The sequence below is a fragment of the Rattus norvegicus genome, chromosome X, assembly GCF_036323735.1.
Source record: "Rattus norvegicus strain BN/NHsdMcwi chromosome X, GRCr8, whole genome shotgun sequence".
Lineage (NCBI taxonomy): Eukaryota > Metazoa > Chordata > Mammalia > Rodentia > Muridae > Rattus > Rattus norvegicus.
This window is the reverse complement of record NC_086039.1, coordinates 137,666,504-137,689,682: the sequence shown is the minus strand read 5'-3', so window position 1 is coordinate 137,689,682 and position 23,179 is coordinate 137,666,504. Positions and strand designations below refer to the sequence as shown.

Sequence of the window (23,179 nt, the reverse complement as noted above, 5' to 3'; positions counted from 1 at the left end):
ATGAATGTTTCGGATAAGCCCATGAGGAAAACAGCACTGGGCTGCTAAGATAGCTCAGCAGGTAAATGTACTTGCCACCAAACTTGACCACCCGAATTCAAGTGCTGACACCTCCAAGGTGGAAGGAAGAGAACCTATTCTCAAAGGTTATCCTCTAACCTCCACACACCCTCTATGGGATGAGTACACCCCCTCCAAAAATGTGAAAAGAGGAAAAGACAACACTCCCACTACCAGGTTCTAAATGTCAGTAACCAGATGCCAAGTCACTATTAAGGGCAGACAATCTAGCCCAGAGCAGGGCCAGAGCTCTTGGCTACCCACTCATTCAGCAACCATCATGGAAGCTGTCTTCTAGGCACTCTTCAACTCACCTAGTGCACACCAGTGAATGACACAGGTGGCAACTCAGCTAGAACCCACACCCTTGGCAGGCAGAGGCAGGAAGTCTGAAGCCAGTCTGGAATAAGAGAGCCCTGCCTCGGTGGTTTTGCCTGCTGGACATGGTGGCATACCCCTTTCATTTGAACACCAGGGAAGCAGAGGCAGATGGTTGTCTGTGAGTTCGAGGCCAGCAAGGTTTACATAGTGAGTTGGAACTATGTAACAGACAGACCTTGTCACAAAGTGGTTTGTCTTCTATGGAACTTAGTCTAGCATGGGGTTGGGCAAGTAGCAAAGAATGAACACAAATGTAAATTACATGGCATCCTATTCATTTACATCCCTTCAAACTGCCAATATCCAAGTCAGGAATTGTTTCACCTACGAAAAGTCATCTCACATGGCTCTATAACTAGGGTCCGCAGGTGGACCTCGGTAGGTGACATTCTATGGGAGGAAAGGACTCAGCAGTTATTCTTGACACTGTTACTGTGTCACATGTAACACCACCAGGCTATGAAGAAGAAATGAGAAAACAGAAGGGAAATGTTTTGTAACCTAGTCAGGAATGTGGCAACTCTTCATATTTAATTACATTTGTTTATCAGCTTGGTATATGTGTGCACATGCGTGCCTGTGTGTAAAGGTGACGAGACAACTTCTGGAGTCCCCTCTTTCACCATGTGGGTGCTCCTAGTGATGGCAGCAAACCTTTGCCAACTGACCCATCTCACCAGCTAGACTGGAGCAGGTTCTTACTTATTGTTATTTAAACTTACCTATTTTGTCTGGAGAGATGGATCATTGGGTAAGGGCAGTGACTGCTCTTCCAGGGGCCCCAAGTTCAATTCCCAGCAACTACATGGTGGCTCACAACCATCTGCAATGGGATCTGATGCCCTCTTCTGGGCTGATGAGGGCTACAGTGTACTCATAGACATTATTTTTTTAAAAAAAAAAAAAGCTCCCTATGTTACCGCTAAAATAAGAACACTGTCTAAAAGGAATAAAAATATGCACTGTACCACAAGGTTGCTAGTTCATACCTCACAGTAACAGTTTAAAATATTTCTCTTACTCTGAAAAGACAAAACAACTGTTTTACTGTTATTGTTCTTTGCTCAATAAAGCTTTATCCACACCAAAAAGGTAACAGGACGGGATTTAGCTCAGTGGTAGAGCGCTTGCCTAGCAAGAGCAAGGCCCTGGGTTTGGTCCCCAGCTCTGAAAAAAAGAAAAAAAAAAGGTAACAGGACATGTCTGAAAACAAACTGTAGGTCAGACTGCAGTCTGAACAACCTCAGAAAGCTAAGAGAAAGCCATGTTCTCTTATAAAGCATAGTAAATCATGCTGAGTGTATGTAATTGATTGTTTCAGGTAGGTAAGGGCTTTCCCGCTCTACCATTCTACCACATACCACTACTTGCAATGCTAACCCAGTATTAAAACTAAATTAGCTACTAAAACATGCAAAGGGGACCCATGGAAAAGTATACTAAATTAATTTGTAGAGAAATGATAGGCATGGAGAATTCCTTTAAAGAGATAGTCCTTAGTTTTAAGGAAAAAAAACTCAAAATTTGTAAATTTTTAGAATGTATTTATTTGCATTTAAAAGGAACGGTTGACAACGATTCACACTGCTGAAACATGTTTATTCCACTGGGGAAACCTCTTAGATGCTGTTACTGATATGAAACTGAGCGCTTTAGACTATTCTAAATTAACAATATCACATCTTTCTCTCCTGAATATATAAAAATTAAAATACCAATTAAAAAACTAATACAGCTTCTTTTTAAATCCTTCTTACAGATACAATCTCAGTATTATTATTTAACAGTGGTAATTTAAGAGATCTGTCTGTCTCACAAGGGAAGTGACAATCTACCTGACGGTAGGCTGCCTACAGGCTCATAGTGCAAATCAAAAGGGACGCAGCAACAGACATTTCTAAAAATAAAAACCATAAAATTCATAGAAGGTTCATGCAAAAGCTTTACTAAGTAGATGGCCACAGGACTAGAACGTCTGCTAGTTCTTTACTGGCCACATCAACAGGACTCTTGTAGATTCAACTTGCCGCTGTCTTTTAGGCTTTGTACTTGGCTTTTCCACTTTCGCTGATGACACAAACATGCTATAGAATAAGACATTCACATTAGAAAAATGGATTCTGAAGAGACAACACCAGCATTAGAGAATCCCCTACACCGCCTGGGTTCCTACCAAGCAAGGTATTTTGGACCAGCAATTGAAGAGAACATACTTTGAAAACAAAGCAGAAAATTGTAGTCCATTACTTTGCCTTTTCTTTGTCTTACTATGTTAACTTTAAGAAACATAAAGCTGGAATCAAAATAGGGGCCCAGGTAAGTAAAATAAAAAGCATACTTTAGATAATACTGTCCACATAGTCTTTCTAACTGCTCCTGGGCCATGCTCGGAAAACTCGCCCGAGGGGCCCCTTCCCTCTGAGCAGGAACACTGATATCTGAAGCAAAGTCAATTACAAAATTCAAACTGAATCATTTATTTCTTACTTATGACTATATTTATCATGTGAAATAACAATGAGACAGTTATTATATATTAAAGCTGTTCAACTATTTCAGCCAGCAAGGAGTGTCACCCTAGCCTGGCCAAGTTCCAGTTCTAAGGACATCTGTACTTGACTACAGCTTTATGTGACTAATGGGAACCATCAGTCTGGTCAAATTACGAGGTGCTGGAAGGAGAAAACAATTCTTCCCTTTCCTAAATTTTTATGTGGGTTTTTGAAAAATGAGAGCGAGAAAAAAGAGAAGCATTACTTACATTCAAATCCCTGAAGTGCTCATTATAGTCAAGGGCATATCCAACAACAAACTTGTCTGGAATTTCAAATCCAACAACTGTAAGTAAATAATCACAATTTCGTCTTTAGAGAAAATAATAATACTTTCAAATTAATAGTTGCAAATGTACCTTACAAATGTTCTCTACGGTTAACTCTAAGCCACTTCATAGTTAACTGTTTCAGTTACAAGATGGATAAATGATTGGCCAAAGGGTATCTACTTACAGTCTGGCCTGTATCCAACACTTCGAGAGGTCCTTTTCACCAGCAAGCTGTTAATTACAAAAAATTACATGGGACATATGGGAAGACTACAGAGCATTACAAAGAAAACATCAGCGTTCTTAAGTAGTATCATCTGCATGTAGAATATGGTCAGCTTTGCATACCCACAGGAAGACTGAAAGGGAGAAGTAAATCCCAGAGAGTTCACATGAAGGTCAATGCCCCTCACTGCTCAGCACCTGGAACCTGCTAAGATGCTTCTGAGAGCAGAGTCCTAACCACCCACACTGAAATGCAACTCATGAGGAGGACGAATGCATGGGGAATGCCAATACTCGAATGAGAAAAGCTAAGGGGGCTAGATTCAGAATCCTTGAAATACAAGCCCTGTGCCTGTAAGGGAGGTAAGAAATGCTTCCATCAAGACCTTTAATACCTGCCTCATGAATGGGAAGTTTTTGCAGTGGATACTGAACCCAGAGCCTTGATCACACTAAGAATGTACTCGAACACTGAGCTACTTACTCATTCCATTTTTAAATGATATTTTCAACTTTTTGACTCTTGCTAAAAACCTGTTTTATTTTTTACATTATACTTTTATTGATTATTTATAGAAATCATGAATTTGCAAATGTAGTTTGATTAGATAATTATATAAAACTATAAAGTTAAATGAGAATTTTCTAATGTTTGTCATATATGCATACAACCATAGTTGAAACCCTAATATCACCAAAAAAGGTTAATGGCTTTCAAAATTTTATTTTCACAGAAGTCACAAAAGAAAAAAAATCACAAGGCTCTCTAGTGTCATATTTCAGCAGATTATCAGAACCAGAACATGGACATTGGTGAACTAAGTGACTTTGTACAGATTTCACCAATTTTATATCATGAGACACTAATCTAATCACTACCACAATCATGCACGCTCCCTCCTGTATTCTCTCAACCTCTGGCAACCCCCAATCCATTCTCATCTGTCTAATTTTGTCATTTCAAACTGGGTTATATAAGTAGACCCATACAGTTTTATTGCTTTGCCTTTAGTGTCCTATTATACTAGCCTTGAAAATTTTAAGAAACCTTGGGCATATCAAAATGGGGAGACAGGTAAGCAGTTTAAACAGAAAGAACAAAGCCCGCGCCTTATGTCCTTCTGAAAGTGCTGGTGGTACAGTGCCAGGAATGCTCCTCTCAACTGCCGCATAATAACGCTTCTTCCTTTTTATTGCTGATTTGATGGGATAAGTGTGCTCCAGTTTTGTTCAAATTTTGTGCTTCTTAATTCTCGGCTATCACAGATGATGTGAACGCTCGTACTCAGATTTGAGTAGGGAGATATAAGACAGGTTCTCATGATACAGCTCAGGCTGCTGTCTCAAATTCAATATGATCCTCCTGCCTTCACTTTCCAAAAGCTGAGATCATAGGGGTGAACCAACATACCTGACTATCAACCAATAAATATAGATGTTGATAAAATATATCAACATATATTTTCACTTTCCAGGGGTAAGTACTCAGTACAACTTCTGATGTCTTCTGATAGTTCCCTATGCAGTTTTAAAAGAAACTACTTTCTAAAGTAACCGTACTACTACAAAATAAGTCTTTAATTTTTAATTTGGGAAAGACCAAACAAAATACACTTGTGTAGGACAACTACGTCATCAGAAATTATTCAAGTATTCTCTGAACACAACTCCCTCCAGCATGACAAAAATTCACTGAGGCATATTTGCACCATCTATCCAAAAAGACCATGAGGATAAACTACTGAAATAGGTTTGAATAAAACTATAGCGATTCAAAGACTTTCCAGAGACTCTGATCTTTTCAAATGATTTTATAAAGCCAGGTTAATTGGTCAGCACAGATAGCTTAGTAGTGTATAAGGCTACTGCTGCCAAGACTGCCAACCTGTATTCCACCACCATCCCCCACCCCCAGGACTAACTCCCTTAGGCTGTCCTCTGAGCAACACAAGTGCAAGTGGCACGTGCCTACATTCCTTCCACAATAAATAAGTGTAATTTTTTTAAAATTAAGAACCAACTAATTGACCAAAAAGACCTGAGCTTTCCTCTATACAAAAAGCACAGATTAGTCAAAGATTTTAAAATAAAAATGAAACTATAAAAGTAAAAATAAAGCAAAAAACAACAAAATAAAAAATGTTACTTTTAACAACAAAATCCAATTTAAAATAGCAGAAGCATCAACTGGGCCAGGTTCCCTATGTTCGAATCTTCTCTCTATAACTTATTAGCTCTGCGTCTGTGAGCAATTCCCTAGGCTTCAGTATCCTCATCTATAAGATAACGCTTATAGAATCAAGCTATAAGGAAGGATACAAACAGAAAAGAACTATGAAAGCAAAAGCCAAATATCCAGACACTGCAAGCTGTGAGACTTCAGAAAAAGGAAGCAAGTGTGGTAAAATTTCAGTGACAACACAAAATAGGAAGCCTTATTCACCACTCCAATCCATGAGATCCAGATGTTAGGGTCCACCACTTGTTACTACCTTTGGTATGACTTCTTTCAAATTCACAAGGGGACCTTAGATCATCTGCCATGGTACTCAGAACAAGTGTGATATAAGTGACGTGCTGCAATACCAATTGTTATTGAACTCTGTGCATGTGAGAGTTCCATTTCGAAAACCTCGTGGATCAAGACGAGACATTGTAGGCATTGGGGAGGTGACTCAGTGGATAAGAGTATTTGGTCTGCAAGCACAAGCTCTTGAGTTGGACTCCAAATGTTCATAGAGAAAGTTGGCCATGGCTGTATGTGCTTATGACCTCAGCGCTGGGGTTGGAGATGGATGCAAAAAAAAAAAAAAAGTCACCAATGAGCCTGCATGGCTAAAGCTTTGAGCTTACAGCTCAGTTAGAGACCTCATCACAGGCAATAGAGTAAACAGCAGTTGAAGATATTGAGTCCTGCCCTGGTCTTCACCTATCTGCACATGAATGTGTGTACTCACCTGCATATAATACATACATGACACACATAAATAAACAATACTCTAAATAACTATACTACAAATATCTATGAACACTGTGATAAGTGTTATAGTATATGGGAGAATATGCATTAGGGTCTGTGCAAACACTCTTATCATTAAAAAAATTTGTACTTATTTATGTGTGGGTGTAGTACACATGGAGGTCAGAGGGAGTCAGTTCTCTCTCTCTACCACATGGGTCCTAGGGATCGAACTCAGGCTGTCAGGCTTGGCAACAGATGACTTTACTCACTGTGCCATGTCACCAGCCCTTCTGACATTCTTTATGAAGGACTTAAATATCTAGGTCACACATCCAAGAGTGTATGTGCAGCACCAATTGTTTGGATAGGTTAAAAAAAATACAAAGTTGGGTAGGTAGGGAAGGGAGGACAGATCTGGGAGGAGTAGGGAGAGGGAAGGAACGTAGACAAGATGCAGTGTTAGTATCTGAAGTAGTTCTGAACCCAAGGCCTTACATATACTCCGTGTGTGTGTGTATATTTTATGTGTGTGTGTGTGTATACATATATATATGTGCATATACATATATAAGGAATTGACTATAATAGCTTTATTAACACACAAAAGCATCCTACTTTAAAATGGCATACATACCTTGCAACCTTAACCATTTTGGGGCTGTACTGCTTGACCAAGGAAAGCAAAGTCTGCATTGTTTTACCAGTGTCAATTATATCCTTTTAAAAAGAAAAGACACATTTAATGGTAAATAAAATGAGCACATTTTTAAAGTCAGTCATTATTACAAATGTAAATACCAAACCCAATATTCTAGTATTCTATGGCACAATTTTCAGCATCACAAAATCTCACAATTCAAAGATAGTCTGGAACTTACTGCCTATCTGGTTCTAAGCAAGCAGTGGGAATGTCAATCCCAGAACTAGATTTCATAGGTGTGACAAGGTCAAAAACAGTAAACAGAAATGTGTACATGTAAACACCACACACATATGCATTTTTTTTGTTATATTTCACACAGGGTCTAGCTATGTAGCTCAGGCTGGTGGCCTTAAACTCAAGATCCTCCTGCTTTAGACTCCTAAGAGGTAGGGCTGCAGGCATTAACTACCATGCTTAATTCTGTACAGGGTATACTAGATTTTCCTTTGTAAATTAGAGACTAGAGACTCTTACATCCCAAACTCTAATACTCTAAGAAACGTTGCTTTGTGTTATCTCTTTTTACAAAAAGATGTATTTAGGGCCAGAGAGATGGTTCAGTGGTTAAGAGCACTGACTGTTCCTCCAGAAGTCCTGAGTTCAATTCCCAGCAACCACATGGTGGCTCACAACCATCTATAATGAGATCTGATGCTCTCTTCTGGTGTGTCTGAAAACAGCTACAGTATATTCATATCTAATAAATAAATGAATAAATCTTTCTTTTAAAAAAGAGAACCGGGGTTGGGGATTTAGCTCAGTGGTAGAGCGCTTGCCTAGGAAGCGCAAGGCCCTGGGTTCGGTCCCCAGCTCCGAAAAAAAAAAAGAACCAAAAAAATAAAAAAGAGAACAGTGTCCCTCACTTGGCAGTCACACCAGACACTGTACAGTGCCATCATCCTACATGAACTTTGTAAAAATTACATTTGTTGGGTGTGTGTGTTTACAAACTGGCCATGGTTCAAGGACAGCCTGGTTTACATAGCAAGTTCCAGTACAGCAGGACATAAACAGTGAGACCCCATCTTCAAAAAAAATGTGACGGAAGCCAGACACAAAGGGCAATTAACTACTATCTAATTCCATTCGTATATGTCCTCAAAAAGCAAATCTTAGAAACTGGCGAAGGGGAAGGAAGAAAAAAGAAATGATGTCTAAGGACACTGGATTTTCTGTAGGGAAATGAAGATGTTTCATAGACCTCCATGTGCATTCTGTGTCAAGCCAAAGGTGGGGGATAACTATAAAGAAACAATGTTTTCTGACACAGTACAGCAGTTGCACATTGACATCAGTTGAGAATGTATGCACAAAACCTGTGCAGAATCATAACAGACAAAATTCCCAGCATGGAATGAGGGAAGTGGACATCATGCCTACCCAGAGTGAGGGAATTAATTGATGATAGCTTTGGATAGAGGAGTCAGCTTTCTTTAAGTCTATGTCTCCTGGTGTGTTGACCACTCTCTTGTGAAGGTCACACATCCAAGAGTATATGTGCAGCACAAATTGTATTGATAGGTTAAAAAAAGACACAAAGTTGGGTAGGTAGGGAAGGGAGGACAGATCTGGGAGGAGTAGGGAGAGGGAGGGAACATAAACAAGATGCAGTGTACTAAATTTTAAAAGAACCAATTAAAAAGAGAAGAGAATCTTGAAAAGAAATGCAAACAGATCAATGGCGGTACACACCTGCAATTCCATCATGTGAAAAGGCAGAAGGGTTAAGAGTTTAAAGCCAGCATGGAGGGCAGGCATGGTGGCCTACAACTGTAATGATAGCATTCGGAGGGAAGAGGCACCAGGTCTGCATAGTGAGACCCAGGACAGATGACGCCACACTAAGACTAGGTCTCATAGAAGGAAAATACCCATCTTGAGCTGTATGACAAGATCCTGCTGAAAGAAGAAAAGAAGGAAGGAGGGGGTAAAGGATGAAGGGATGGAATAAGGGAAAGAGAGGGGGAAGAAGGGACAAGGAGGATGGTAGATGCCTACAATCCCAGGACGTGACTTGAGAGGTAAAGGCAGGTGGGATGGAGGTAAGAGTCTAGCCTGAGATATTTATCTATCTCTCTCAAAACAAGCAAACAAACACCAAAGAACTATGGGTGAAGCCTGGTGGTAGAGCACTTGTTTAGCATGCTCTGGGTTTCACACCTAGCACCCCACAAAAACAAAGAATAAAATTTCTTTTGTTAAAAAAGGGGGCCGGAGAGGTGGCTCAGTGGTTAACTATGGTAGCTAGAGTTTATACCTCACTCAGCACTCACACAAAATCCAGGCAATCTGCTCCCATCACACCCAGCTCTGAGAAGGCAGGAAGCAGGAGGACTGCTTGGGTTTGCTAGCTTCTGGTCTATGTAAGAAAATGTGAGGCCCAAGTTCAGGGAGAGACCCTGCCTCATAGGACAGACAGCACAATAGAGCAGGGCACAAATCCTCTCCTGGCTTCTGTTGTTAAGCACAGGCAAGCATACTTGCACACACATACATATACACTCAGATAAACAAAGCAATGCACAAAAATAAATGACAAAAAGCAAAATAGGAACCAAGAGATTACAAAAACGAAAAGCAACTACTAAGGGATAGAAAAATGATGCTCCTGGAAATGCAGAAAGTATAAAGAATGAAAAATGATGGAGAATGAGGTTGATATGTATTCTGAAACGACACTGAAAATCTATTAAAAGGAATACTTAAGAACTGAGGAACAGAGTCAAGGTAGGAGGAAGATCACAATCTATGATGTACAGGGGTATGTATAGAGTTCAATTAGGCAGGTAGATATGAAATAGGGAAGCCACAGACAAAAAATAAAGTGTGTGTGTAGGAAGTTAAACAGTGATTTAAAAGAGTTCTAAAAGCAAAAGGAAATCGAAGACATGGAAATGTAAGATTTATGTAGGACAGCCAAAGAAGGCCTTAATGAGAAAGTGATTTCTGAGTAAATCAATGGTTCTTGAAGCTTAGCATGCATCAGAATCAGCTCAAGGTTTGCTCAAAAAAAAAAGATTGATGGTGTTCATCACAAAGATTCTGAGTAAGTAGGCTCCTGGCTGATGCTTTTGGGCTTTCGGGATAGCGATGAAAAGCAATGGGCTATAGCCAATGATGGTTTGAGCCTTTACTTACTTGCTAAGAATATTTGATACTTTAGATAAAATGATAAAATTCTTATAACATTCCATAAAATAAGCACACTAAATCACATACACCTTTCTATATACATATAGTATGATTAGTTTTAAAAGAAATATCAGAATTGACAAAGGAAGTGTGTAACTTTTTTCATGAGCAGCAAAATAGATCGCTTACAAAATAATTGTGTTTTGTTTTGTTTTTAAAATAAAATAAGGATTCTCTCTGGCTTTGCTTTAAAGTCACTATGTAGCCCAGACTAACCCAGGAATTCATGAGCCTCCTGAGTGTTCCAGGCATGCCCTACTGTACCTGGCTTCTCTTAGGGTTAGAAAACACAGGTCTCCCTGGCTTACCTTTATTAATATACATACCAATTTAGAAAACTGTAAACAGTATATCAAAAGTAAATGTAGAACTTACTTCAACAATCAAGACGTTCTAGAAGAAAACGGAGAAATAAAAATTTTTACATGAAGTGAGATAAGTATTTCCAATTATCAGTGAAATCATAAAACAAATTCTAAGAAATTACCCCAATTCATACTTATAAGTACTTTCATTAGTGAATCCTTCTTAATACAAGTGGGCTATTAGAACTCAGAAGTCCTTAATATTAAATCTTTCATACAGATTTGACCCATGTGTTCATTTCTCATAAAAGGCTCTTAATCCTTAATGCACGATCTTAGGCAACTTGTGAAATTTCTCTGGATCTCAGTGTCTCATATGTAAACTGAGGAACTTGAACCAGCTGGCCTTTATGCATATTGATTCTAATATTCCAAGAACTGTAATCTATACAAACATATTCAAAAATAATGTATTTAACATAATATAGAATGCAAAATTTTTATTTTCCCATCAAGCTAAAACCAGCCTGGTTGTGCACCTATTTGGGGAACTGCGAAAAGATACCAATACTCCCACCATAAACCCTAAATCCATCCCAACTCACTCTTCTTCTCTTTTACTCTGTAGCCCAGGCTGACTTAGAACTCATAATGTAGCCAAAGCTGTCCTCAAACTGGCAGCACCATTCCTGCCTCAATCTACTGAATACTAAGATTACAGTTGTGATTTCCCATGCCTGGTTCCTCACTGCCCCACCTTCTGTGTTTATGCTAGTTAGAGGAACAAGGTGACATTTCACATGCCCACAATGCTCACTGAACAGATTTATTCTATACTGTGTCTATAGTTCCTCAATTCACTCTGCCAAACAACCATAATATCAGAATTGCAATGTCCTCTTTATTATTCTAAGGGAGTGATTATCAAGGTTGAATACATAGCATTCACTGGAGTTCATGAAGATTCAAAATTCTTTCTCACCTTGTAGTTTGAAAAATTTCCCCCATAGGTTCTAACATTGGAATGCTTGGACCTTGTTCGTAGAACTGTTTTGAGAAGGATTAATAGGTGTGGCCTTGTTGGAGGATGTTATGTACTGGGAGTGGGCTTCTAAAGTGACATTTCAAAAGCCCACACCACAGTCTCTGGTACTCTGTACATCTAATGTGTACATAACATGTAAGCTCTCAGCTACTGCTCCAGTGTTATGCTGCCTGCCTGCCACTAGGCTACCCTCCAGGATGATTATAGACGTACCCTCTGAAATCACATGCTTTCTTTTATAAATTGCCTTGGTATTGTATGTATTCAAAGTAATGAAAGACAAACTTCATTTTGTTTAACCTATAGTTTTAAGTACTTTACAGGCTGGAGAGATGGCTCAGTGGTTAAGAGCACTGGCTGCTCTTCCAGAGATCCTGAGTTCAAATCTGCAGCAACCACATGGTGGCTCACAACCATCTGTGATGATAGCTGATGCCCTCTCCTGGTATGTCTGTACTAATATATAATTTACTTTAAATAATATATATTTTATATTAATATATAATTTACTTTAAAAGATAAATTACTACCAAAAGACTTATGTAGTTTATAAATACATATGTTGTGGGTAAATGTGTTTAGTGATTGAGCATGAAAATATTTGGAGAATCACAGCTTATGCATTAAAAAAATTAAAATCAAGAAAACTTCTAATGTCCATGTTTTAGAGCAGTTTATCAAAGAAGGCAGTATCTAGGAGTATCTAGGTCTAGGAATAATATTCAGACATGGTTAAGCCCAGAACTTCTGGCAAACAAGCTACAACTGCAGTCCATTCTATAGACAGGAAAAGGTCACTTTAAAGTAAAGCTCAGGATATGCACAGAAAATAAAACAAGATATTGTAATTTGGGACATTTTAGAGGCATAGACTATGGAATAAATGAATAACATGACTATGTTTTAATTATGTGGTTTATATAAATTCTAAGTAAACTGAATATGCATTAATATACTGAGAAAAAAGCAATGTAGCTACTCAAATGAATACTAGTATAGTGTAAGAAACACAGAACTGGACTAAGACATTTCTTTATTCAAATACTGGTTCTGTCATCTAATAGTTGTATGACTGAATTTCAACATCTTTCTCTATGGAAAAGGGATAATGAGTCCCTTATAGGGCAACTATGAATGCCACATAAAGTCATAAACATAAGATACTACAATGTAAATCTTCAGCAAAAGTAAAACAGTTAACTCATGAATCAGTAATTGTTTCCTTATCCACTATGCCTTTTCTCAACACTTTGGCCCCTGCCTTGAACATCTGAAAGGTAACATAGCCCATCAATAAATGGTTCACAGCTGCAGTTATACTGCTGCAATATTATAAAATTATAGAGTGGTAAAGCATGGGCTTTTAGGACAGATGAATTACTGGTCTAATCTTGTATCTAACAGTAAACAAACTTTGTTGTGCACATATGTATATATTTTAATTCTTTGCATTTACTTTATGTTTCATTGGGGAGGTTGTAGCATAGATTACATGTAGAAATCAGGTCTTAGTGGTGTTTTCTTGCATCAACCCTTCTTGCTGGCCCATCACTATAGATTTTATTAGCATAAGCCATCTTATACAAACCAACAAAGTCCAGAGGTTAAGTATTTTTACAATACAAAACTGTACTAGACTATTGTTCTACTATAGAGGCTGAGAATTGCTACCACAGTTTATTTTGTCAAGTTGCTACTCATTACTTAATAATGAAAGCAATGAGGCTTGGTTATCAAATAACCTGCCTAAGGTAGTAAACAGAGTAGTGCAAGAGGAAGGGTTTGAATAAAAGTGAATTTTGGATTCAAACACTACATTCTCAAGTGTTAATGGGAAAATGTGTGCATTATGTCTGTACTTGAATACACATAAGATAAATTTCCACAAAAAATGTTTTAAATAAACCCATAATCTCATCCCCAAGATTTAACTTCACTAAAATTTTACTCCTTGATGTTCTCCACAATAAAGAGAATCTATTGTGGCTATCATGAAAAGGTATTTTAGAAGCAGAGATCTGTTGAAGATCATAGAGCTGTGTAGTGGGACAGAGCCATTAGGTGAAAAAGACAAGGTTCAACTAAATCCCAGGAGGCCTTGAGGCTAGGCCACTTCTAGGCCAAAAACTGTCTAGGCCAAAAACTGATTATAGAAGATTTCAAATAGCTTCTAAATATGGACAAAGCATGCCAAAAGGGAAGGAGGTCTGGCAGTTGTACACCAAAATGGACAGCAGAGAAAAAGAACCAACAGATTGCAATCTCTCCCCTTAGTTTCTAAACACTGCTGATAGCAACATTAGTTTGGCATGACCCTGATACAGGACTACAGAATTTCACAAGTATTTTATGTTAAAGTTCCCCTAAAGATGTTCAGTATAGTAAGTAGGAGTAAGTTGTGTAAGGAAGTAGTGAGCACTAAGAGCTAAAAGCTACAGGGAAGAAAATTTGGCGCCAGCATGCATGCTCTTCCACTTCCTGCTTGTGTGATTTTGAGGCTGTTTACATCTCATAATCCCATGCAGTTTTTGAAAATCTAAGTGTACTGCTTAATTTCCTGATCTGCAAAATGGAAATTTAACTGTCCTCACTAGATTACTGTGAAATTTACCAGATTAATACATATATGGCACAGTGCCTACAAGTAAAAAATAACTAGCAGCTTAGAAAACATATCAGTCTAGTATGGTGGCTCATGCTTGCAATCCTAGCTTTTGGGAGGCTGAAGCCAACCTGATTTGTATATGAGATGTTCAAGGACAGTGTGAGCTACAAAGTAAGGCTGTGTCTCAGGAAAAACAAGCAAGTGCTGGTGAGACGGATTGGGCGGAAAGGCACTCAGCACCAAGCCAGATGATGTGAACACACCCCTGAACTTTATGGTAGAGAGAACTGACTCCTGTATATTGTCCTCTGACATCTACACACTCATGCCTGCCTCCTACATGTGCACACACACATGCACACACAGGCACATGCACATAGGAATAAACCAATGTTAAAAATGTAACAAAATAAAAAATAAAGCAAGACTCTACAGATTTCTCTCATAGTATTATATTTCAATTTATTCACAGTATTTATTTATCAGAAACTAATATAAACTCTAATATGGTAAGAACTCTACCAATAAGCACTTAATCCTCTTACTCTGCAGTAGCCACCACTAAGACCTTAGGTCTACCTACCTCTGGGGCACAGAGGATGCCTCCCCAATGTCACAGAGTTAGGAAAGGCTGAGTCAGGTTTTTGATCAATACTGTCAGATTCTACAACTCATGTTTCCAGCCACAACCCAATACAAATTTTCTGTCTTTTTAGGGATATCAAAGGGGGGAAGCCTGGGGGCTCATGGGTAAGAATCATAAGGCCTGGAGTTAAGATCACAGCACTCATATATATATAACAAGTGGTGCATCCTGTAATGCCTGTAACTTCAGCTTTGATGAATTTAACACCTCTTCTAGCCTGTGTGCATATCCAGGTTCGCAAACTGGCATACACACAGAGAAGTGCGCGCTTGTGTGAGCACACACACACACCTTAAAATGAAACTATATTTGAATCTATTTAAAAAAAGACTGCCCCTCCCCAGCCGTATTTTCTGATGGATCACAAGTTAGATTTTCAAAGTGTTATAGAAAGCAGTAATTAGCAATATGGAATGTGATGTTCTGCTGTCATTTAGCTATAAATCCAGGAGATTAATCTATATCATTAATCTATAACATTAATCTATATCAAGTACTTTTAAGAGTTAAACAATGCCTCCTTATTTTTATTAATAAAATAACTCTGAGTAGTTGAAAGCAGTTACTAATTGATTCTTGGTATAAAAATGTTTTCTTTCCCCTTCAAGATACATACCTTTCCAGTTAAAGTTGAGAGATCATCTCCACCAATAACTTTTATGTCCCCCGTTGACTGGTCATTCTAGTTAAAAAAAATCATTTATATGCATATTCTTGTGTGCTTACAAGAATCTCAAATTATTAGATGTCATCTATAAGATCTAAGAAGTTAGCTATCTAATGGTTACAATATTATGGTATTTTTAATTATATAAATTATAAGAATTAGGTTTCTAGAAATGAATGACTAGGTAAATTTCACATAGAGATTAGTACAAATTAAAAATCTTAATTGGCGGGGGTTGGGGATTTAGCTCAGTGGTAGAGCGCTTGCCTAGTGAGTGCAAGGCCCTGGGTTCGGTCCCCAGCTCCGAAAAAAAAAAAAAAAACCAAAAAACAAAAATCTTAATTGGCCAATACTAGTATTTGATACTCTGAAGAGTCCTAAAAATAGAGTATATCCATTTCTGAGTGGGAATATTATAGCTACTCATCATCAATCAGGTGCTTCTCAACCACAAAGGACAATTTATTAGCATGACAGGTGTCTGCTTCTGGCCCTGTACCATTCCTGTGACTTACACAAGTTGTAGGAGGTGGTCCGTATCACATTCAACCCTGCTCATATCCAGGTCATTTTCAGAACTGTCTGAGAAACCAGGTCTGAATACTAGTCTATTAGAACATACTTCTTAGGTTCTCATTTCCTTCTCAGAGAAATTAGCAGAAAACCTTACAGCGGTTTCAAAGGAGAGTGATTAACACTCACTACAGTTGGTGGAAATAGCTATAATTTGGATGTGCTGGAATTAAGATAAAACTGAGTTTAAAATGGATGATTAAAAGAGCTTGGGCTTACTCTACTGGGACAGCAAAGCATACCAAAAGCTACAGCAACTCCCTTGGTATAGAACCAGCACACTGACTGACAAAAAGTTCAAGGGACCAAGTAAAATCCAGAAACAGACCCAAAAACACATGACAATTTAGTATATGACAATGATATTTTGAGTCAGTAATTAGGAGATGAATTACTCAACAAATGGTGTTCGGTCAATTACTTATCCATTTGGGAAAAAATAAAGCATGGTTCCTACCTCACACCATGCACAAAAATAAATTCCAGATGGAATAAAATCTAAATGTAAAAAACAGAACTATAAGTGGATTAGAAGAAAATGTAGGAATATATTTTATTTTGAAATTTATTTATTTTATGTATATGGATACACTGTAGCTGTCCTCAGACACACCAGAAGAGGGCATCAGATCTCATTATAGATGGTTGTGAGCCACCATGTGGTTACTGGAAATTGAACTCAGGACCTTTGGAAGAGTAGACAGTGCTCTTAACCGCTGAGCCATCTCTCTAGGCCCTAGGAATATATGTTTTTCCCCTGTATTCTTGGCAAAAAACTAATCCCGGACATCAACTAAAAAGCTCTGTAACCACCATTCCTAAGGTATATTATTCTTCAAGGTAAGAGCCCACCGGACGGGACTGGAGAGAAAGATCAGCCATCACTAGCACTTGCTCATCTTGCAAAGGGCCTGAGTTCAGTTTCCAGCACCCGCACGGCAGCTCACAACTGTCCACACCTCCAGTTTCAGGTGATCTGATCTGATCCCTTCTTGTGGCCTCAAATGCAACAGACATTCACATGGTGTGCATACATGCATCCTGGCATTCACACATATACACAAAGCAAAACAATTTTTTTAAAAAAAGAACTGCTGGAAAATGTTGAACAATTTATAAAGTCTATAACATAAAATGATGGCAATCTGACAAATCCTACATGTGATTCTACTGTGTTCATGCATCCACATTTACAGCACTTAAACCTGATAATATATTGAGGAGAAACAAATACTCAAGTTGCTGGTTAGATTACAGAAAGCAATATGACATCTTTTGAAAAAACACAGTAATGCCTATTAATATTATACACAAAAGAAATACTACTATTAAAAAACTATTAGGGGGTTGGGGATTTAGCTCAGTGGTAGAGCGTTTGCCTAGCAAGCGCAAGGCCCTGGGTTCGGTCCCCAGCTCCAAAAAAAAAAAAAAAAAAACTATTAAAAAGAATCACACAATTGAATATATTCTTTTTTTAATCGAATATATTCTTGTATGTATCAATACGAGTTAATAACACCAAGTAGCAAACCAATATACTACCTATCAAACGATTTTTATTTGGTATTTTGAAGTATGGGGGGGGCACTTTGAAGGTGAGGAGCAGGTTTCAGTTGGAGATTACTGTGGGCTACCTTACAAAACCCTATCTCAAAATATTTTTCTAAAAAAAAAATGATAGCTTAGTTGATAAAATGTTTACCTAGCATGTGTGTGTGGGGGGGGGGGCAAAATAAAAATATACTACTAGTCCAAGCTGTAACCTAAATATTGGCGTTTTAATTTTTGCATATTATTTCTTGTATTAGTCCAACCTAGAACTCAGAATTTCAAACACACAGAACCGATTAATGGCACAAAGAAAAAAGAAAAAGAACTGTACAAAACTTGAAAGTAATAAAGAGGGAATTATGCTGAGTGCTATCTAGTAATGGCAAACCCTGGTAAATCCTGCCATCTGCTGTAGAAAGGTGGTATTACAGTCCAGCACCAATTCCTTCCCATTTCAAAGGAAGGGCAGACAAAAGGAATTAAGATCTAAGAATTCAACGGGTATCCAAAGGCTACTGCTACAGGGCCAGAGGAAACAGAACCCCAAAGCACACAGAACACTGGCACTCTAAGATGTTCAAATTTCTACAGACCTATTAACCTCAAGTGTTTCAGCTTATGTTTACCTGAAACTTTTTTCTAGGAAACAGCTTCCTTTTAAATGGAAGCTAATAAATAAGTTCATCAAAAGTTGTTATGCAAGTGCCTACACTGTTTACAAATGTAATCCATAAATTAATTACCTAACCTGAGTGGCCAGAAAAACTCTAGCAACCTCCCTGTCTGAACACAAATGTCACTTGGTGCCTCTCACATGCCTCATGTTTATTACTGTAAACTAAGAAGCCGTGATTGGAATGAAAAGGACAGTCCTTCCTCTCCAGATTTCCTCTTCTCTTTCTTTCCCTTTCTTTACTCCATCAGGCTGAAGTGTCCTTCATTCAGGTGTCACTACTGTCCGTTACCAAAAATTCCCAGAGGCGGCTGAAGAGGTGGCCCAGAGCAATGGTTAAATTCCCAGCATCCATACAGCCCTTCTCAATTGTCTATACCTGGCAATTCTAGGTGGGGCAGACACCCTATTCTGGCCTCTGTGGACTTCAAGCACACATGTGGTACACAGACATGTATACAGGCAAACATTCATTGCATATATATTTTCCCCAGAAGCTCAGGTTTCTATAAATACAGCCTCAATGTTTGTTTCTACTTTGTCTACCTCTCTGAATCCAGATGGGGAAAATGGGGCTGACAGGAAAGAAGTTTTATTCCTATTTTTCCATCACTGGCACTTCTGACAATCTCTAAATAGCAACAAGAGCTTGGGGATTAGAGCATATTTGCTTAGCATACTTAAGACCTTAGATTCATCCAACACTCAAAATAATTACAAATTTAAAAATAAAACTCAAAACATTACTTGTTTACTGACAAACTTTCCTCGTAAGGTCTAATTTTTTTATTCAACTATTTTAGAATTTTATAAAACTGAAATAAAACTCAAAATGGAACTTATTTGTGGTAGCAGAGTGCTGGGAACAGAAAAATGTCACCAAATATATAACACTGTATTTCACTGTTTGAACACGCACGTTCATACTTTATGAACGTTTATGTTTATCTGAAAACATAATTCATGGCACCATGTAACTAGAGAGGTAGTTTCTTTCTTAACAGCAGGCAAATGCAGTGGTATTGATTTTATTAATAAAATAGATATCTGGAAACCCTAGGTAGTTAAAAACTACCTGAGCTAACACTGATTATATAAGCTCTAAGTAGTATGAGTACATGTACAGAATGCGAAAACTCTTTCAATATTCAAAATAAAAAGTGCTCACGGGAGCTAGAGAGATGGCCCAATGCTTAAAAGTACGTACTGTCTTGTAGAGTACCCAGGCTTGGTTCTCAGCACCCACATGGCAACTCACAAACATCTGAAACTCCAATGATCCCATGTCTTCTGGCCTCTGCAGACATGAGGCACTCATATGGTCCACATACTCACATACACAAAAAAAACCCTCAAAAACATCAAATAAAATTGCATCTATTTTTTTAAAGTACACTGTGGAATGATTTAAACTTTTTCTCTATAGTTTTCTGCACTTTTACTTTTAAAACAAATACATATTTTAGCCAAGCAGTGAAGGTATACTCCTTTAATCCCAGCACTCAGGAGGCAGGGGGCTGAGTTCAAAGCCAGCCTGGTCTACATAGTGAGTTCCAGGACAGTCGGGACTACATAGTCAAAAAAGGAAAGGAAGATGACATTTCTTTTCTTTCATCATACTGTCAATGCTCAGTCATTTCAGACTCTAGCAAAGGTAAAGGGGCCCCAAGTCAAAAGTATTTCCTGTTTTCTGAGAAATAATCGCAATGTTAATAAGGCTTTGCTTAGACAACTCAGAATTCCTCTCAAAGCAATTTATCTCCGGTGAGATTTGCCACCATCATATACAGTGGAGAAAACACCAAGTCTCAATAGCAATTCTTTTTAAAAAAAAATTCTGTGTATGGATATTTCTGTTGCATGTTTGTTCCCCATTTGAGAGGCTGGTGCCTTCAGAGGCCAGAAGAGGGTGTCAGATCCCTAGGACCGGAGGTACAGAGCACTGTGATCCACTACATAGGTGCTAGGAATTGAACCTGTGTCCTCTGAAGAGCAGCCAGTGCCGCTTTTGACTATTGAGGTACTATAATTCTCTTAAGACTGAAATATTTTTATTTTATGTTTAGCAGTTTTTCCTGCATGCTTATATGCATGGAGCTTTACTACACAGATCATCTGGAACTGGAGCTACAGATAATTGTGAGCCATCTTTTGGGGTGCTAGTAACCAAACCCCAGTCCTCTACAAGTGCTTGTGACTGCTGAGCCATCTCATCTCTCCACTCCACTCAATAGCAATTCTTAGCACTTATGTTTCTGAAACATGAGAACAGCTGTGTGCAGTGCTGCCTATACTCCCAGTCCTAAGAGAAAAGGACTGTCTGAGCCACGCAGTTTGAGATTAGCCTGAGCAGTGTCAGGAAACAAATCAAAGTTCAGATCAAAATAAGACAACAGAAACATGTACAACTTTTATGTTGGTCATGAACTACAGTGATTAGTATTCTGTGTTGTGATGTAAAGTATCAATGAATTAATGATAATAATAATAGCGACAACAACAATCAGGGCCAGAAGTGGTAGCACCTGCCAGCAATCCCAGCTACTTGAGAAGCTGAGGCGAGATAACTGACATTTCCAGACGAGCCTCTGTAATGAGTTCAAGGATGGTCTGAGCAAGTTAGTGGAAAGGGTCTCAACTAAAATTTTAAAAAACAATTGGGATGGGCTAGAGATGGCTCAGTGGTTAAGAGTACTGACTGTTCTTCCAGAGGTCCTGAGTTCAATTCCCAGCAACCACATGATGGCTCACAACCATCTGTAATGGGATCTGATGTCCTCTTCTGGTGTGTCTGAAGACAGTGAAATTGTACTTATATATAATAAATAAATACATAAGTCTTTAAAAAAAAGACTGGGATGAAGCTCAATTTTATAATACTTAGGCCCTGGGTTCCACTCCAGCACAGAAAATTAATATATAATAATAGTAATTGCACCATCATCAAGTAAGATGATTACAGTATAGTTTAGAGAACTTCAAAGAAAAAAATATAGATACAACTAGAATAGTCCTTTTTTAAAAAATTGTAAGTTAATTATACTTACACAGTAGCTCTTCAGTCTGATAAAATCTACAGTCATAGGAATGGACCTATCACTATTTCTATTCAGCGCTTTAATGTAATCCAGCAGGTCAGCAAAGAACTTATAGCCCCCCTTCAGCACACAGAGGGCCACAATGTGATGGCCTCCCATCTCCTTCATGACATCTCGAGCAAGTCTTTCAGTCCTGCAGAAATAAAATCAGAAATTAAAGATTCTGAATATTTGTTTTATAACAAATACCTCTTAAGCATTAAACTTCTACAGGACACATCCTGTCTCCATGAAGGCAATTCTTGATTCATTAAGCAATTTTTTGCAAAAGTGAAGACTTTATTTTTCATATACCAAAGGTAAGATTTTTGGGGTATGGGGGGGGCGGTTAAAGAGAATTCCTTTAAATAGCCCAGGCTGGACTCTAAATCATAATCCTTGTCTCTATTTCCATGTGCGGAGATTAGAGATATACACCAATACAGACAGCAGCTCAACCAAAGTGAAAACTGGATACCTTTAAAACAGGAAATATGCTAAGCATGATGCCATGAGTTGAAAGACAGCCTGGACTACAGAGTACTAGATCACTTAGGGCTACATAACAAGATCCTGCCAGAGAAGAGAGGAGAGGAGAGGAAACAAGACAAGTACACTATAATATAAAATTTAAGATAGAAATAAAAAGATGTAATTTTCAAAGCTTACTAGATTGGCAAATATTGGTTAGTTGTTCTCTAATATATAATATTAGAAGAGCCTAAAGACAAACGAACTCTCACATACCCCTGAAGTACAAAATGATATAACTTTTGGAGGATGATTTTTGTCAGTATAGAAACATCCAATAAATACCGTTTCCTTGGCTAGTAATTTTTACTTGCCTAAAGCTAAGCAAGTGTAAAAGTGTGTATTTAAGATTTATTCCCTCTAATATAACTCTACTAAGTACAAAATATTGGAGATCTTAAGATTTATTATAATGAATAGACCTTTTTTATTTTATTATTTTATTTATTTATTTATATTATTATAACGAGTAGACCTTATATATAGACCTTATATATGTCTTCAGACACATCAGAAGAGGGCATCAGATCTCATTACAGATGGCTGTGAACCACCATGTGGTTGCTGGGAATTGAACTCAGGACCTCTGGAAGAACAGTTAGTGCTCTTAACCATTGAGCCATCTCTCCAACGAAAATAATGGAGATCTTAAGTGCCTATCAATAGTACAGGGTTAAATCAGTTATGGCACATTTGTGAATATAGTAGCCTATAATCTTTAAAATAAATGTAGCAGAGCTAGGATGGAGCTCAGCTGGTATAGTACATGCCTAGTACACACAGGAGGTCTTGAGTTCTACTCTCACAACTGCAAATTGGGCATGATGGCACACCAGGAGTTGAAGCTGTAGGATCAAAGTTCAGACCATCCTTAGCTACACATTGACTTAGAAGTCAATCTAAGCTCTTTAGGACAATTAAAAACAAAGTAGCATGTAGGGTTGAGTATGGTACACATACCTATGAGAGGCCGTTTGGAGGACTGCTGAGTTGAGGCCAGTCTGAAAGTTTCAAGCCAGACTGAGCTAAACAGTGAGATCCTATCTCAAAGAGCAAATGCTTCACACACACACACACACACACACACACACACACACACACACACACACACAGCTACATCAACTGTAAAGTAATTTTTAAATAACACTCGAAATGTATA

The 23,179-nt window shown here is 38.1% G+C and overlaps 1 protein-coding gene across 2 annotated transcripts in view; it reads right to left on the bottom strand.

The window, feature by feature from the left end:
• Positions 1-1,964: 1,964 nt before the first annotated feature.
• Hprt1 (hypoxanthine phosphoribosyltransferase 1) overlaps positions 1,965-23,179 on the bottom strand; it is a 31,975-nt gene continuing 10,760 nt past the window's right edge. The window contains exons 3-9 of one of the 2 annotated variants that reach the window (XM_039099447.2): positions 21,460-21,643; positions 15,565-15,630; positions 10,723-10,740; positions 7,087-7,169; positions 3,450-3,496; positions 3,203-3,279; positions 1,965-2,525 (exon numbers count right to left, since the gene is read on the bottom strand). In XM_039099447.2, the coding sequence (XP_038955375.1) occupies positions 2,478-2,525; positions 3,203-3,279; positions 3,450-3,496; positions 7,087-7,169; positions 10,723-10,740; positions 15,565-15,630; positions 21,460-21,643 (523 nt within the window). In that variant the 3' untranslated portion in view covers positions 1,965-2,477. The remainder of the gene's footprint in view (positions 2,526-3,202; positions 3,280-3,449; positions 3,497-7,086; positions 7,170-10,722; positions 10,741-15,564; positions 15,631-21,459; positions 21,644-23,179) is intronic. The other variant, NM_012583.2, reaches the window with a different exon arrangement.